This window comes from Lepisma saccharinum, chromosome 23 (assembly GCF_977018435.1).
Source record: "Lepisma saccharinum chromosome 23, izLepSacc3.1, whole genome shotgun sequence".
Lineage (NCBI taxonomy): Eukaryota > Metazoa > Arthropoda > Insecta > Zygentoma > Lepismatidae > Lepisma > Lepisma saccharinum.
The window spans coordinates 22,280,896-22,299,752 of NC_139251.1; the positions used below are offsets into that span (position 1 = coordinate 22,280,896).

Here is an 18,857-nt window from a genome sequence, read left to right on the forward strand (position 1 = left end):
ACATGAGCCTAAAATTCAACTTGGGAGGGATTAAAAATTGTTGTCTTTCTTAGGAAGATAAAAACACCTTGTTATTTTATCCAGTTAATTCTTAATGTGTTATATTGTAACTAATATTTATCTGCAATGAGCAGTTTCTTGTTCAGTCTTGCTGAAATTGAATGAAACTTTAATCTAGTATATGTATAATGAACACTTAGGAGAGAAATAATATCTACTAACCCCCCTCCCCCTCTACCGGGAAAAAAATAAAATAAACGTGCAGATGTATTGACTCTACTAAAAACAAGTTACTCAACAGAGAGCATGTTAACCTTATCCGAGCCACAATGAAATATTCCCAATCTGACAATTCATACTGTTTGGACGGATAGCGACACTGTAATTGGATTACGCATGATTTACATCCCCATGTGCTTATTTCAGGGTTCACAGAGCAGGATTGCACAAGCGTTTGTTTTGACAGTGCATGTTGGCGATTTCATACATCCCAGTTAATTTAGCTTCTTCGTGTTGCGACCGAGCCCCGTTCGGGTAATTTCCACCTCACAAAGCGGGAGGGGAAGGGGTAGGGGATGAGCTACAGAGAGAGTCTGTTGGCCCCAGTTTCCTCACAAAGAATTTGAGAGTACAAACTCGTGCGGTTAATTAATTATCTCAGCAGAGATTGAGAGAAACGAAATCATTTTGCCTTTTCGTAACAACGTGCTTATGTTTTGATTATTCTGCATAGACCCTCTGCGGTGTAGTGGTTATCGCGATGAGTTGCGATGGCAGGGAACTGCAGGTTCGAATCATGGATAATATATGAACGTGTTGCTCTGTTTTGTTTCATAGTTTGTTACATCGGTTCATCTTCATCTTCTCGATTAGCCCAAGGAGTAGAAAAGCGCGAAGCAGCCAAAAATACAAACACAATGACGTTACCACATTTGTAGAGTGCCAAACTCACTGGTAGAGTGGCTAAAGTTTCACTCTACAGTGCCTGAACAATGGTGGTCACAGATTAGGGGGTGGCCTTCCCGATGGCGTAGTGATATCGTCGTCGCCTTGTAAAGAAAAGGTCCGGGTTCGATACCCGTTGGAGACATGTAGTGGTCCAGATATAATTTTTAAACTGTAGGGCCAGTCCCGATTCGCCTATCTGTGCATAAAGTGCAGAAACTCAAGAAAACAAACGAGCCAGGATCTTGGTTTCAAATCCTGGGTGAGGAGTGGAAATCCTCGCTTTTCTGTCTCCTTAGGCTAATAGCAACGATGAAGGCGAATGATTATGAGATACATTTGATGGGTAGAAATTCATATTTCGGTGACTCGGTGCCGGATTCTTCGCTAGCGGTATACTGAGTCGACCTCGGAGAAGTGACGTAAAATGACAAAAAAAATTGTACAAATCCAGCACGTGACCCCATTTGTAGCGAGTCTAAACTTCTCTCTGCAGGTGAGAGTTCGAGAGATAAGGTATGTTAGACACGGGTGTTCTTGCAACCTCGGAGCATGTCTGTTAATGTCAAACGGTATCCCTCCCTTCTCCCCCCATTCTATGCTCTCCAGTCCAGGACGTTTCGCCCTCCCCCGACTTCCAAATCCCTTCGTCCGGAGCCGAAGACCTGTCTGGGCTGGAGTGCAAGGACAATGAAGGGCCGCACGAGGGCAGATTTATCGATCAGATGCACCTCAAGACTCCTGGGCTACAACGTCACGTGATGCTCTCTTGTTGCGATCCCTCTCCCCCTTCTATCCTCAGAGAACCCCTTCTCCTCATCTAGCTTCATGGCTTTTCTCACTTCCGTTAGTCCCATTTTTAGGGTACAGCTACAGACCTCAAGACTACCATTTAACATAGGGATGAGCGGATCTGAAGCTTTGAGGAATCGGATAGGGGTCATGAAGATTCCAGTAACGAATTTTGGAACCCATAATCAAGTAACGAATTCTGGAACCGAGAATTCCGTAACGAATTCTGCAAACAAAAATTCCATAACAAATTCTTGGAGCAAGAATCCCGTAACGAATTCTTGTAACACGAATCCCGTAACGAATTCTTGTAACACGATTCCCGTATCGAATTCTTGTAACACGATTCCCGTATCGAATTCTTGAAACAAGAATCCCGTAACGAATTCTTGAAACAAGAATCCCGTAACGAATTCTTGAAACAAGAATCCCGTAACGAATTCTTGAAACAAGAATCCCGTAACGAATTCTTGAAACAAAAATCCCGTAACGAATTTTGCAACCAAGTACACCGTAACGAATTTTGCAACCAAGTACCCCGTAACGAATTTGCAACCAAGTACCCCGTAACGAATTCTTCAACTAAGAATCCCGTAAAGAATTCTGCAACCAAGAATCAGATAACGACATGACTGCAAGAGATATGGAGAGGAAGGAAGAAAACCGAGGGAAACAGTGAACAGACGAAGAAAGAAATAAACAAATAAACAGTATGACATTTATAGGAAGAAAGGAGATGGATAATAAGAGATAGAGGGAAAGAAATAGAGAAATAAGTGAAGAAAGAGATTGAGAAAGAACAAACGAAAGAGGGAAGAGAGAGAGAGAGAATCTTGGTGTCCATGACAACAGAAGCAGAGGTCACTTGAAAATATGTCCTGCATCTTTGAGTCATCTCCAACGAAATTGTCTTGCCGACGCCACTGGGTATATATTCCAGAAATTTAAGCATTAGTAATTCCTCCCAGTGCTAAATTGCGTATTATTCACGATTATTTTGACGATTAATTACTTCCAATATTAGTTTGTCGTGTTGTACAACTAGTTTTTGATCATCTTAGTACTACACTGAAATACGAAGTGATTATAAATGAATGAATTCTCTTGAAACAGCGTCAGTATTTAGGGAGAGCTGAGACGAAAGGTTACATCATTGTAGGTGCAATTAATGTCTATGAGAATGAGAATTACCTCGTCTTAGAATTTCCCCTCGCTTGTCGGAAACTTCAAAGACGATAGAGGGAGAGGTTTATGAAAGTCTAATGCAAGGAGTTAACGCAATTCAAAGGGAAGCAGGTTTTCCGCCGAGGGGCGGGAATTAAAGGACGTAGCTTCTTGCAGCTACCGGAGCAGCGGTTCAACGATCGAGCAATCGTGGAGAGAACAGAGCGTCTGTTGTTCCTCCTTCTCTTCTCTCCGGCTCCAACAACAAGTGATAACCCTTCAGACCTTACGTTTGCTACAAGCGATGACTAGCAGGATATTAAACCCATGGTGATTTTTGGCTTCATTATCCTTTGTTGTTGGATTAACTCTTGCTTGGAATTTCTACCGCTAAGGCCAACAGCACACCGGAACTGACACGATACGACGTGTCATTTTGTTTGTTAGGTAAAATCTGATTCCAGATTTTGTTCAAGCATACAATAGATCTAGGTGTGTCTATTTATAATTTGGGAGACTGGTAGCGATGCATCATAAGTATAACAGTTTACAGCATAATTACTGTATCAATGTGTATGTAAATTGATGTATCAGTTTATATGTTGTGAATTGGATATATTTATAGCAAATAATTGTTTAGGAAATGCTATATTAACCATTTAATGTAAGATTCAATGACTACGTTTAATTGCTGGCTTCAATTTTCCCTCCTTTCCGGTCTGTGATTAGATGTCTGTGCCTGAAGTGGATGGATGAGCGCATGCGCAAATCGTTTTGTCGCAAGCTGCTCCTCAAGAGACCAGATTGCACGGACCTTCGTTGTTTTGTCGCAATCCGTCGCAAAGTGATTCGAGTCGAATGTTTCATCTGGTGTGCGGCTTCCCATAAGGGACTATGGTAAAACCTTCCCTGAGACGGTTTGCGACAAGAATGGCTCGTCGTGTCGTGTCGGATCCGGTGTGTGGCTGGCCTTAGTTTATGACTGTTCTGTGTTACATCACAAGTTCATTTCTTCTTCTTTTTGTTGTAAATATAAAATATATAATTCCTATTTGTTTTAAAATTTAACATGTGCATGTTCAAGTTGAATAACGTTTGTTTTCTATGTTAAGTTGTAAAACGTCTATGTGTTGGGCAACATATACATTGTCATAGTAACAAAAGAAAAGTTGTTGGGATATAGTGATAAAATGTGTCTATCAAAACGTGAATTATTGCGTTTCCTTTCTTAGAAATATCCAGTAAATTGTAAATTTAGTTCTATAATCATCCCACAGAAGTTTAGCTTCACATTCTCCAATTTCTGAAAATATTCTTCAGTTTAATATCAGTAGCTAATCACATAATTAATCAACGACGCTCATGGCACAAGTTAGATCTAAAAAAATCAGAATTCCAAAACCCTAGGTCAACGATTTCCTCTGCAAAAGAAGTTCATAATATCATTCAAATGGTACTAGGGAATTTATTTAAAGTTCAAGGTATCTGTTGGTGATGTCATGAGCCCAAGAAATCATGTGAAAGATATTCGAGATCACAGGAAGCCTTGAGGACGATATCCGGAGTCAAAGAAGCTCCGCGGGCGATATCCGGAGTCCAAGAAGCTCCGCGGGCGATATCCGGAGTCCAAGAAGCTCCGCGGGCGATATATGGAGTCCAAGAAGCTCCGCGGACGATATCCGGAGTCCAAGAAGCTCCGCGGATGATATCCGGAGTCCAAGAAGCTCCGCGGACGATATCCGGAGTCCAAGAAGCTCCGCGGACGATATCCGGAGTCCAAGAAGCTCCGCGGACGATATCCGGAGTTCAAGAAGCTCCGCGGACGATATCCGGAGTCCAAGAAGCTCCGCGAACGATATCCGGAGTCCAAGAAGGCCTGAGGACAATTTCGGGCATCCAAGAAGTACAGAGGACAATTTCGGGCATCCAAAAAGTACGGAGGACGATTTACGGAGTCCAAGAATTTCTGAGATAAAATATTAAAGTTTGTGTCCTCAGGAACAATTTCTCGAGTGGAAATGAGGGTAATTTGCTATTGGAAATATTGTTACCATGTTTGTTTGCGGTTGCTAACCTCTACATAAAAAAGGTTTTGAAATTTTATAAAGCCACCTGTATTATGTAGTTCGTGTACGCAATCAAGGAGTCGTGTCGGACGATACTCCGCTAAGCTGTGCTGCAAACTTTGCTATTTTCTGGAACCCGAAGCGTGGGCTGTGGACAGAGGGGTTTAGTTTGCTTCCTCTAACCCCTTCCCCCCCACACCGGAGTTTGCTTGGGTTGCACGTAACTGAAGTTTGATCCGTTGAGGCGCGCTCGTCATCTCGAAGAGCAGCTGTGAATGAATCGCAAATAAAGATTCCCACGCGTCTAACGGGTAGAGATGCACTTGGACCATGCCTGATATAAACTGCCATGAAGGCAGGCTTTAGCAGCAGTGGACGAATATTTCAAACATTTTCCCCGAACATTTCAGTACAAAAATATTTTCTCGTAACAATTAATTTACTATATCTAATAATAATGAATTTTAATTGTAGTACTTTGACTTTCCTTGCCAAAAGAAATTGTAACATCTACATTTTTGTATTCAAATATTATACTTTCCTTTTTTCTATTCTTAGGTGGGTTTTTTTTTCTAAAATGTCTGCCTAGATCGGCTCTAGGGTTCACCCAAGCCATGATCAATCCTTACCTATTCTAGATTGATTGATTAAAATTAAAATTTTGGGTGCGTCATCACTTAGGCTATTATGCGCGCGTCACATTATAAGGGGCCCAGCCCCTTACCTTAACTTAAATCAATATCTGTCTCTGAGGACTATAATTTCCTTGCCCATGTTAAAAGCTGAGGCTGTAAAAAGGATACACGTATGGACAAAAGACAGGACAACACAAGCCCTACAAATGATTGTAATGGCCGTAGGTCCAAGCGCCAGAGACTCGTTGGGCTGCAACACAGACTTTTGTACTTGATACAGAGTCTGAAGAAGACCTTGCTAGAAGGTTGAAACGTTACGTTAGTTTATGTTTTTTTTATAATATATTTCTGCCTTGGTCAGCATATTTAGTTTTTCATAATCATGGAAACAAGGCTTAATAGAGTTATAAGTTACAGGTGTGTACGAGGGCTATTTTTTTCAACCTCCAATAGGGCATGAAATCAAAACCACAGTGAATAGCAAAATGGGTTTATTGATAAAAGTTACGTACACGTATTATCTACTTTTCAACGTAATTACCAACAAGATTCAGACATTTATCGTACCGATGCAGCAGCTTTCCAATACCCTCTGCAAAAAAATGGTCTGTCTGTCTCTTGAGCAAGGTCTGCACTATCTCAAAGCTCCACGTTGGTGTGAAAGCGCCGTCATTCCAACCACTTCCTCATCGCCGGAAAAAAGGTGCAAGTCACTCGTTCTGGGCCGTAGGGAGGGTGATCAAACACTTCCCAGTTAAATCGTTGAAGAAATTTTTGGGTTGACGCAGCAACATGCGGTCGGGAATTGTCACGAAGCAAGACAATGCCTGAATACAGCATGCCTCTCTTTTTGTTCTGGCTGGCATGCGTAGTCTGCACATTATCTCACAGTATGAAGCCACGTTGATTGTGCCCCTCCGCCTGTAGAAATCGTATCACATACGCACCTCGCACTTGGCGGGAGAGTTGATTGTAGGAGACATCTCTACGGGTCCGTCTTTCAGCTTCAACTGAAGCGTTTGCCTTGGTGGTGGTAGTGGCAGGGGAAATGCCAATCACGCTACGTGACGCCCCGATTCCTAGCGCTTCACGGCCCACCTGGCGGCGCCATCACAGGTTGAAAAAGAAATAGCCCTCGTACTACGTGGAAGTGAGGTTGACATTTGGGCGACTTCTCAAAATGCCACCCTTTCTGTCGGCTGGTCCCGGGTTCGATACCCGGAAGATGCAAATAGTGGCTCACATCTCACTTTAAACTGTAGGTCTAGTCCCGATTAACTTATCTATGCATAGATTTAAATGCTCAAACTCAAAACAACAAAATTACTCGAGTACCTATTCTCTTTCCGCTTGTTAGTGGTTAGCACATCGCGCTACGCCGCTAGGGGTCCCGGTTTCGAATCCTGGCATGGGCGGTTGTGAGTGTCCATCCATTAATTTCATCTCATCCCCATCTTCGCAAATTAGCCAAAGTGGCTCAAAAAGCGAAGTAAATAAATCAAATCAAAATCAAAGAATCCGTCAGCTTGTTACAACAATAGTTGTAATAAATAATAATACAAAGCTGGCCCTCTTTACTATCGCATTTTACACTTTCTTAAAAACGTTAACAAATAAAAGATATTAACTTAGTCGAACATTATGATTCTACACACCAGACCCTGTGGCCGAGTGGTTAGCACATCGCGCTGCGACGTCAAGGGTCCCGGGTTCGAATCTCGCTCGGGCTTGGTTGTTTGTGAATGCCCATTCATCAATTTCATCATTTCATTACTCATCCAAATCTTTGCAAATTAGCCAAGACGCACAAAACGCGAAGTAAAATAAACTAAATCAATCAATCAATCAATTATGATTCTACACCAAACTTGTTAATTTTGTGGAACTTGGAACGGTAACATACTTGTTTGTTTTTGTTCTTGAAAGTTGAATGGAAAGCAATGTTAGTCAATTACACGGGTAGTTTGTTCCATTCCTTTCTTGTTGTAACAATGGTTCATCTGTTGTAAATAGAGACTTATGTTTCGGTATTTGTAGGCTGTTCGACAGATGCAGTCGTCCTTTGTTTTGTCCCTGCTAACATCTCTGCCAAAGCTTTGTCTTACGTTTACTTAGATGGAGTTTCATTTCTCGTTTCCGTTTTCGAATCTCCAGAAATAAACAACGCCTAACGATCTCGCAAAAGCTATCGCTAATGAAGGTAATGAGGTTATGTAATGACACTGGAAGGCGATCGATACCGAATAACATCAATAAATCATGAAGGGTGTGCAAAATTTGTACATGCCACCGACAAAGCCAATGAGAAGAAAGGTAAACCTTCGACAGGAAATGACGCAAAAAGGTAAATCTTCGACAGGAAATGACGCTTATGCCGAAATGCTAGGTGGTTGTTACAGCTCCGCGTATTTGTGTTGTGAAGTTAACCGCAATGAGGCATAGTGTCGTCACCTCGTAATCAAGTTATCCCAGATTCGATACATAGGCACGTAGCAGTCGGATCCCACTTTAAACTGTAGGTCCAGTTCCGATTAGCCTCATTGTGCATAAAGTGGACTTAAAACACCAACTCAATCAATCAACGCAATGAGATAAATTTCCACCACTGGCAGTTATTTTTAGTCGGAAAAGGATATTCTCTTTAGATAAGGACATATTGTGTAATCATAAGGCAAATAACTGGAGTGTGAAAAAACACCTTAGAGTGTCTTCTTCCTTTAGTTCAGGTGACGTACGTATGTATGATGGTACGTATGCTGTGATACATGCATGAAGAAGAGAAGAGCGACTTCACCATGGAGATCGGGTATAAGGGGTAACCCTTTCTCGATACACCCAATGTGAACCTCCCTTCGACTGCATTTGTGTGCTCTCCATTTGTGTTTGTAATTGTCCTTTCATCCAATTCATCTAATCACCATTCATCCTCATATTCGCGATTAGTCAGGAGTGGCAGAAAAGCGAAGTAAAATATAACAAATAAATCGATTTATCATTTCTTTGATGTGTATCTGTTATTATGATACTGTCTGCCATTTCGGTGACCGAGCGCGTTTCGGTCTCGCCATCATGAGTTTTGGGTTCGAACCCTATCTAGGAAAGTATATATTTGTGTTTTGTCCTTGCGTCATTATCGTCGAAACATTCGACCACACGTAACAGTTAGCCCAGAGACACAATAGTTTTAAAAACTACAATATCTCCGCGGTGGCTCAGTCGGTAACGCGTCTGACTACCATGCTATAGGTCTCGGGTGCGATCCCCGGCCGGTTCAAATCCGGGAACTTTTCTAACGTTGGAAGCGGCCCAGGCACCCACCCAGCGTCGAATGACATGGGTACCTGTGGGAAACCCTGGGGGGTAAAGGTGATCAGGGGCGTGATGCTGATCACATCACCCCCACTCACGACCGGATCAAGAAAGTGTGGGGCGTTACCCCCACACTCCCTATCCGCCTTCATGGCGTGGTGTTAAGCACAGGGGAGCACTTTACCTTTTTACAATATATCCTTTAGTGAGTTGCCTGACAGGAAAATTGAAAGAGCATTGGCGACCATGAGTTTGGTTGCGTGTTTCCATACATACAGGATAAACATTGTTTTTTTTTTCTCGTTACAAAAAAAGAAAGTTGTTTGCCTTGTTCCCTACATGTTGGGAAACTTTGCCATTATTGTACGGCTACACCTCGTATATTCCTAATGTGTATAAAGTGTCTCTCTAAATTTGTTGTGTATTCCAGTCCTGTTCACTGTTCCACCTTATATTCCAGGGTCCGGACTATGATTCAGCGGAGGACGAAGCGGAGAGAAGGCGCTTGGTGTCCCTGCTCCAAAAGTGGGAATCGGCGTCTCGTTCCACGCCGCCGACGCCAGAGTGCAGCACCAGCAGCACGCCGAGGAAAACGCACGCCAACGGTGAGGTGCGCGAGTGCTTGAGGACTCGATCTCTGTCGTCGGGGACGGTCCCCGAAAGTGACGTCAGGACTCGCCAGAAAAGCCTGGACAGACGTGTGTACACGGGCGACATGCAGCCGTTGTTCAGAAAGTCTAGGAGTCCCTTCACGGGGCTCGTGTGACCCAGGTGTTCACGTATGCGCGCGTTTTTCATTTGTTTTTTTTCTATAATCCTGTTGGAGAGATGTTCCTATGACGTGTGATAATGTTCGATTCAACCAGATCAGTGTACGCCTTCTTAAATACAAGGCCTATGTGAAGTCTGTGTAACGTCATCAGTAGTAGGTCACGAATAATCACAACATATCAGCATATCAGTTGTAAATGTGTGTTAAAGAAGTGGAGAATAGACTTACTATGAACGCAGTATTTGTAATGTGTATGCGGAAAAAGTGTAAAATCACCAACTCTAATGCTGATATCGTGTTGTGGTCCATGACCTACCACTGATGACGTAGCATGTAAACGACGAATCTCTAAGCAGACTTGTATATAAGGTGTTGATCAGTCATCGTGTGATGAAAGCAGTGGCAAGTAGTAAGATATCGCAGTTTCCCCTGCTATTTCTTTTTCTTTTGAAAGAAAAGAAGTCCGGCTTGAACGTGGAGCTTGAGCAATATTTATCCTCTTAGACGATACTATGTCTGGACTGTAGGTGGGGTCATTCAGTCACTTTTTCTTATTGTTACCTATGAGTCAATACACTAAGAGTCAAATTCGAGGGGGAATGCCGACGTTTTGATATGAATAAAAAAGATACTTTGATACATTTTTTCTGTATTTCTCATGAAAAATGTGTCTTCAGTTCTACTTATAATTTCTAGAGCATATTCACATATTATTCATGCGACTCATACTGTCAACATGCGTCTGATTAGTTGAAGGTGTGAAATTTGACATTAAAATGTTAATAAAGAGTACTACATAAAAACAATCTTAAGTCAAAAGTCATTAATACTCAGCTTGCACATAATCAGGTGACAGTTTGACAAAAATTGAAAAGAAGCAAGGATATTAGAACAGTAAAAATGTAAAAAGAACTGCAGCATATCCTGGTAGTGTTCATGTTTAAAAAGTAGCAATAATGTAAGTACACTTAACTGTATTTCATGTAACTGATACATTACATAATTTCAGCTTGTGATTGCTGTATTCAATTTGCATCTTAACGATAAATAGAATAAATGTTGAAAACAGTTAGAGTGAATTTTGTAGTGAGTTATTAAAATACTTGCAGGGAAGTTTAAAAATCTCATTCCTGAGGAGTTATATAAAAAATAAAGCATGTATGTTTCAAGAATATAAATTATAATGTGGGCTGTCCTAGTGATGATGACGTTTCTTGTTTAGATTTGTTATTTTTCGAAAAAAGTCCCACACTTAGTAACGATTTTTTATTGAAACTAATGGATAAATATTGAATAAGTCCACGACCAAACCGTTGAAGAGAAAGCGCTTTCCCTACCATGTTTGGTCTCGGGTCGTTGAATATGGCGAAACTGTCTTCTTAGTGCTGATTGGCCAGGAGTTCTGCTGAGTACCGTGTTTCCTTCTGTATTCGCGCCGTCCCTCTCGATCCCAAGCACTGGCGAGCATCGTGCCGGTGCGTCAATGTGTCTTAAACCGAAAGGAATTATGTTAAAAGAGATGTGTCGTGCAATGAATGGTTGTGTGACTCGTACAGTGAGCTTCCAGGGATGATAACCCGGTTGTGAGACCCTAACTTGTATATGTTATGTGTGTATGCGTGCGTGTACATATGTCACTGTGTGCGTGTATGTTTACGTACGATGTTAGATTTTGTAATCGACGAAGTAAGTGACTATTGCGATTAGATTAAGCCTATCCGTATTTTTCACGTAAGAACGAGAAACTGCAACTGTTGAATGAGTTGTTCAAATGCATCGTACGTAAGTGGGCAAAATACTAAAATTATACAGTGGTTTCAAAAACCACCCAACCCTAAACTTTGACCCTTATGTAACATTGAATCTGCAATAGATATTTACAACTAATCCTATCGTTATAATGATACAGAGTGCCCATAAAATAATGTAGCTATTTCATTTTTGCTGTTGTTGTTTCCTAGGTTACAGGTACGTGTGTGGAGAAACGTGGCACGAGCTTCCTTGATTCTTGAAGCAAGGTTACCTATACAAAGGCAAAAGTGTCAGCCACTGTCACAGAAGACATGGACTGTCCCATCACGAAACATGTGCATGTTGAGTCTTGATAAGGTACACTTTAAAAAACATAAATATATTATCTTAGTTTTGTGATGGAAGCATCCCTTGTACCACATCATGTAACCGAGAATGATGTTTTCGAAACTGGTATAATCTTCTATTGACACGCTGTATAAGGAAATTTTAATGACTTATACTGTCAGCTTACTCTGTACAGAAATAGGCCTATCTAGAAATTTATTAATGGAGCATATCAGAGATTTCTTCTCAGGCTGTCAATTTTTAGAAAGAAAATTAGATGTGATTGTCACAGCGTCATAATGTGAAGCTTTCGAACTGGTGTAAACTGTGGTTTGCGACCAACGTGAAATATGTAGTGGGTCTGCGAATAGCAGTTCTATGATCTGCGAGAATAAATGACACTTTAAGGGCATATAATATTGGGTGGCAACACTACCAGTCCAGATTTTTGTCAAGAACTTCCTGTAAAAGCAATCCAGTTTCTGTACCAATAAGATATTGCTGAATGAAGAAGCTTTCCATGATTGTCTATCCATGTATGTTATCTTGAAGTTGTCTTAAGTTTGTTTTCCCGAGGGACCATGGGTTTATGTTATTAGCACTCAGTGTGAATAGCTTAGAAATTCTAACTGGACCTGCTGTTTAAAATGGGGATTTGAAACACTGAAACAATGCGAAATCGAACTCGGGACATTCATGCGTTACGTTCACACCGTTAAGGTGTTCGTTATTCAGAATGCAAGGAATCAATTTCCATCAGAACCTTCTATTGATCAGTGCTTATTTAAAATATCTTTAGCTTTGCGCCTGAAGCGTTATGCAACCCACTTTTCAGTATTGTTGCGTGGGTGGCATATCACGTAGGCGTCAAATCTTCTTGAAAAGCAGCTTTATTTTCCGAGGGTAACGGAACAAATGTAGACTTCGCTTCTACAGCTTCATTCAAAGCTCATTAAATGCTCTTTCAAACAAGACCCTTGTCTCTTGGCGTATCTCTTAGAAAATGTTCATATCGAAGAGCATTCGTGATAGCAGAGGGCAATGCTTTAATGTTAGTTAAATCGGATCCTCTTGGTTTATCGGTTACAGTTACGTTCTGCGAAATCAGAACTTGTCAGTTCGAATCCAGATCTATTCTTACTGACACTATTAAGATGACGGTACAAACATAGAACTCCAAACTTATCTTTAACAAACAAATCTTGTAATCAGGTTTCACATAAATATAATGAATATGCCTTTCGGTGATGTTGCTAAATAGTGTTAAAATGTTACCAAATCATACTATCTTGGATTCAGTTTACGTTAATTTTTGTTTTAAATATGGATGAGTACAGCGTAAAATAGCCACTACGTGACGTATCTGACATTTTCTCAACGAATTAATCGCGTAGCAGGTCGATACTAGAAAATGTGGCACTGTAATCTAGTGGCTCTAAGTTCAATTTTCGTTCCGGTGGTGATACTCCTTAAACTGTAGGACAAGTACCAATTAGCAGAGCCTGCCCTAGGTTGATTCGAGGCATACAACCAATTTTTCTCAGAGGTCTTAAGTACAGGTGACCAACATAATCACAACATAAGCTAAATATTATTACAATTAATAAAGAATATTTCGTATTATTACCTAAGAGGAATAAGCAGAACACAATTAAAGTAAAAGCAAAGTGTTCCTCTGTGCGTTGCCCCATGAAGGCGTATAGGCGGTGTGGAGTTAGGGACCCACACAATCTTGATCACGGCCGAACGTTGGGGTGATGTGATCAGCACTACGCCTCTGGCCGCCATTGCTCCCCAGAATTTCCTCCGGGTACCCACTATATACGACGCTGGGTGGGCGCCGGAGCAGCTTGAACAGGTGGAAAAAATCCCGGTTTTCCACCGCCGGGAACCGAACCCGGGTCTCTCACCTGATAGTCAGACGCCATAACGACTGAGCTACCAAGAATCATGGAAGGCTAATAAAAGTTTGTAGGTTGCATTTCCGATGCGCCACTGGTGCGACGTTCATTTTATTTAATTGCAAAACTGGGTGTGTTCAAACTACAGGGTTATTTCCAACAAACCATACACAACAGGAACATAATCCGTAGATAATTGGATAGAGGAAGGTCCAAAGTTTAGTTGTAGAACAATTGGTTTCATTCCTGCACTAACAATGAAGTTTTTTTTCGTTCTAAGTAAATGATGACGCCACAAGGAAAGTGGGTTTGTGCTACAATTTTCGTGATGTGAATCTATCGTGCAAGTGCAACGTGGATTCCGCCGTAGATTCAACAAACAGCCGCCTCGTCATAAGCATTTTTTTTTATTTATTTATTTATTTCGTCTTCTTTTACATGGCGAAGTTAAGGCTGTGGAGCCTTTTCTTCCACTTGACCATGTTTACAAAAAAATTGAATATGAAATAATTAAAATATTGAAAAAAAGGAAGAAGGAAGAAAAAAATATATAAAAATTACAGAGAAATAAAAAATACAAGGAAAAATTACATATAAGAAAGGTAATCTAACCTACAGATACGGGCACACACACTCATACTCACACATACATATTTTTGTCCTTACACACGTACAAGCAAATACATAACACTACACTTACTTAAGCACAGTCCAATATTACACATACTTAAAACACAGTCCAAAACGGTATACTTTGACGATAATTCATCTTAACTATTACGTTAAATCATTTTTGTGCCTTACGTCCTTCTATCATTCTCTGCACCCGCCAAATTATTAGGGAAATCAAACATTTAATTTTCATTGTATAATATGTGTAACTTTAACATTTTTTTGAACGTCACAATTGGGGAAGAGACAGGAATTTCAGGTGGCAACATGTTCCAAAGGCCTGCTGAGGTAACAGTAAAAGAATTTGCATAAAAGTTGGATTTGTGGAGTGGAATGGAGAGCAGAGACCTTTCGCGCGATCTGGTGTTGCGGCTGTGGAAGTCGGAAAGATGTTGAAATCGGTTATAGAGATATTGCGGGTCTTTTATTTGGAGGATTTTGTACAGTAAAATTAACTTATGAAAATTACGTTTATCGCTTAATTTAAGCCACTCGACCTTCGCAAAGTACGATGTCAAATGCTCTGAATATTTTTGATCGAAAACGAAACGAATGCAGGCATTTTGAATTCGCTGCAGTCGTTTAGCTTGTTCGTGATTGACATCCAAATTTACGAGTGGCACATGATTTTCGTCTAAGATAGTTGCATATGCAAAGGGAAAAGTGATGGTCGCTCATGTCCGATGAAAATGTCGAGCGTATCCGTGAGCGTTAGAAAATCTGGGCATTCCTAAAGAAACAGTATACCTGCTACTCTGGAACGGTTCTAGGCGCTGTGTTATGGATATGCTGCTACATGGTGACCGTGATAGAAGGTTCGAATTTTGCATTGCACTTGCACTATGGATTCACACTTCGCAAATTGGAGTACACAAAACGTCATTGTTAGTGCACAAACGAAACAAATTATCCTACAACTTAACTTTGAACATTAATCTATGCAATGATGTTCGGATTATGTTCCTGTCGTGTATGGTTGGTTGGAAATAATGTTTGAAATATGCTCCTTCGTTTACTAACCCAGTATTATTTTACCTGTCATAGTGGCAATATTTAATGATAATCAGTAACGTATCTGTCAGGATTCTCTTTTATTTACTTTGCATTAGATGTTGGCGCTGTAATGAATTTACATTGTTTCACATAAAATAATATTTTCGCTTCATGATTTCCTCTAATTAAACCCACAATTTTTATGTAATACTTTGAAATATTATTTCAGTAATTTTGGATATTTTAAGTATGTCCAAACAATCCATTAAGTCAGGAAGAATTAGATTAGTTGCTTAATTAGAAACACCTGCGTTCTATAAACTCGTAATAAACCGTACACAAATAATTATTTTTATCTGGAGCGGGGCCTAGAGCTAGTGTCCGAGTTGCGCCTTCCTAGGGAAGCCTCTGGTAATTAGTCTCTCACAGATTGAAATTGACCTACACCAGAATTGTTTCTGAGATGGGGAGAGGTGTTGTTTGACCGCGGATGTCTCGTGTACCTCTAGTGGACAGTTCCACAATGAGAGTGGGGGAAGTAGGTTTAATCATGCCCGACATTACGCTATGAGTATTACGTCAGTAGTTTACTTGCATTTTACCGGATGTTTGCTATTGCTCGCTTTTTACTACGACAATGATAGTACGTTTGAAACTTGAATGATCTGTCTGTCGCCAGTAGACTATTTTCGAGGAATCTGCTTCCATGTCTGCGTTTCACTTGCGACTATGGCCCCTATTTTAGCACTGGACTCGTCCAGTCAGTCGTCGCGACTAGCGCGAGTATAATCACAGATAAACGCATTATAGCAGTACCATCTCTTGTCGAGTTTTGAAAGTACAAGTGATAGCAAGAGTGCGGGTGGTGCCTCTCAGCGGATTATTTTGAACTTCTTGCGGAGAGTAATTCCCAGCAGACAAGCCTTGTAAGAATTTACTAGAAATGTATGTAAACGAAACGAAAAATTATCTTTTGGGACAATATCAGGCAGAAGATATGAATTTTTAGATTTATTAACCTTTTCACCCCAGCTTACAAAATCAAATTCTACCATCATTGTGCAAGATATTAAAGTTACATGCTTACACACGATGTATTTGAACAATAGTGCATCAACAATTGACATGCTGATTTATTGTAGGAAAAACTGTTGTCTGTTATTCAGTGAATGAAATATTTAGTTTTCAGCAAATCGTTACTTTATTCATTTGAACTGATTGTGCTTTGCAAGTTGTCTTTAATGAAAAAAAATCATATCAGTTGTTGCATGTCATATGCAAGCCTTCTATCTGTACAGGCCTAATGATAATCAAAATATATTTCGGGGGCATTTCTGAGAAATTTATTATTAGAGAATGTGTGAAAGTTTTCACCAGACTGAAATGTTTCTGTTAAATGTGATTATCTACGATTTTTGTTCATGTTTATTGTGTGTGTGTATATAAAACTAGTCATTATACATAGAGTCGTTCTGGTCATATTCTTTTTTTATGTTCAACCAGAAATGTACATAATATACATACTAAATTACAGACTGTTGTTACTTGACGGAACTTAAAAAATCCAATTCAGGTATTTTGGATCAAGATCTTTTCGTTTTAACGTTACTCAAACAAGAAAGGTCTGCGCTACTCCTATTTAATATTTGGGAGCTTGTAGTGATATAAATTAAATAGCTTGTGTTTTTTTTAAATATTTGTGGCTCGCTTATTAAGTGTGGTAAGTGGTGCCATGATACATTTTTGATTGAACGTAACGTTTGTTTTCAAATTTATAATTAATGTTTGATATTGTAAATATTACAATGAACCCACGCAATAATAAATCTTAATCGCACTAAGGTCCAATATTATGGTGTTCTGCTTCTAATAAGATTAATATAATTCGGTAATTATCCTGAAATTTTGAAAACGTGCAGGTATTTTGCAATATGCATGCAACTTATCTTATGTGGATTCAAAGTCCAAATTTTGATATAATCTCATTTAATTAGAATTTTTTTATGTTTTTTGTAAGTCCTGGTCAATTCTATTAGGTAGACACTGAAAAATAATTTACTCATATGCAATTATCTCATGATGGGATTCACTTCGGCAATTTATGATGAACCCAAATTTCCCATCATGAGTTAATTGCATTTGAATAAATTATTTTTCAGTGTCTGTCAAATAGAATTGACCAGGACTTACAAAAAATATTAAAAAATCTAATTAATTGCGATTTTATCAAAATTTGGACTTCCATACCATGATATGCTAAGCGAGATCCAAGATGAAATGTTTGTCTACATGTGGAATAAAGGTAGAAAAATACAAGAGAAAGCAGAAAACTACAAGCAAGATATTATATGTACTTGTATTCTTATAAAACAGTTCCTTACTGCAACATATTAATTACGTTACTAAGTGATAGTTATGGATTGACATACACTCTTGTCATATTGGAAACATAACAAATATAATGTCTTATATAAGTATTAGAATTAAATATAGCCCATTCATTGTGTTCAGTATGCAAAACACGTGTCAAAATCACAAGTAATAATTGTATTGCGTGAACCCTAAAAGTACATTTATTTATTTAAAAGTTAGATTTCAAATATTTATTTAAAAGAAAATGTCACATTAGTGGATTTTGTAAATTCAATGTCGAGATTTTAAATTTGTAAATTTACTTGCCATCCCATTCATCATCATCGTCGCAATTAACCTCAGGAGGTTTGAGAACTACTTTAAGTTACCAAATTACAAATAGAATTATACCGTTTCGAGATATCGCATGTAACCTACTTACCAAAAACTTGTAACGTGGAAGGAATTTGTACTTAAGTTGGACAAGAAACGCCCTATTAAAATTGAGCGTTGTGAAGAAAACTATCTCACCAAATCGATATTCTCTATGGAAATCACAACTTTGTTTACGTTATATCATTATTTCCATATGGAAGTTACAGAATTAATCATTGATTTATAATCTGTGGCAGAGGTACAACCAAGCGAGTTAATAGTGTCTAGACGGCGAGACATAATTCTCGACAGTTTTTTATATACAAGTTCACGTTTTCTTTCTCGAATAACATTTCCATCGTCTCTTAACGATCTAAAACTGAATAGTTGTTGACATCAAGGGAATGAAGTTTCTTCCTATAAAAAATCAAATTATTTTGTGCTTCGATTTAAGCTAGTGGGAGTAAATGTGTAATATATACATTGCAACGTTGACGAACCTATAATGTACAATTAAAAATAATTGGATAATTTATCTGTTAAAGGTAGTTGTAAATCCATAGACGAGAGGAAAAATTTATTGTTGAAAGTTGCAATCTTGTTCCGAAATTTGTCATTTTTGAACTTCTGATCAAAGAACTATGGTCTCTTGGTGTATATCTCGTTTACGTTACGCCAAGAAAATATTTCAGCATTTCCAAAGTATGAATGACGACTTGTGTTCTGTTTATATGCTTGTATAGTTTCATATTGTACAACTAGAAGTAAGTATTTAATGCTAAGTGAAATTCGAATGTTAAAA

General features: G+C 39.3%; 1 protein-coding gene across 2 annotated transcripts in view; it reads left to right on the forward strand.

Moving 5' to 3' along the window:
* The window catches only part of tow (target of wingless repressor), a 246,538-nt gene extending 227,681 nt beyond the window's left edge, over positions 1-18,857 (forward strand). For both annotated transcript variants that reach the window (XM_083110063.1, XM_083110064.1), the window contains one exon: positions 9,372-18,857. In XM_083110063.1, coding sequence (XP_082966189.1) covers positions 9,372-9,677 — 306 coding nt within the window. In that variant the 3' untranslated portion in view covers positions 9,678-18,857. The remainder of the gene's footprint in view (positions 1-9,371) is intronic.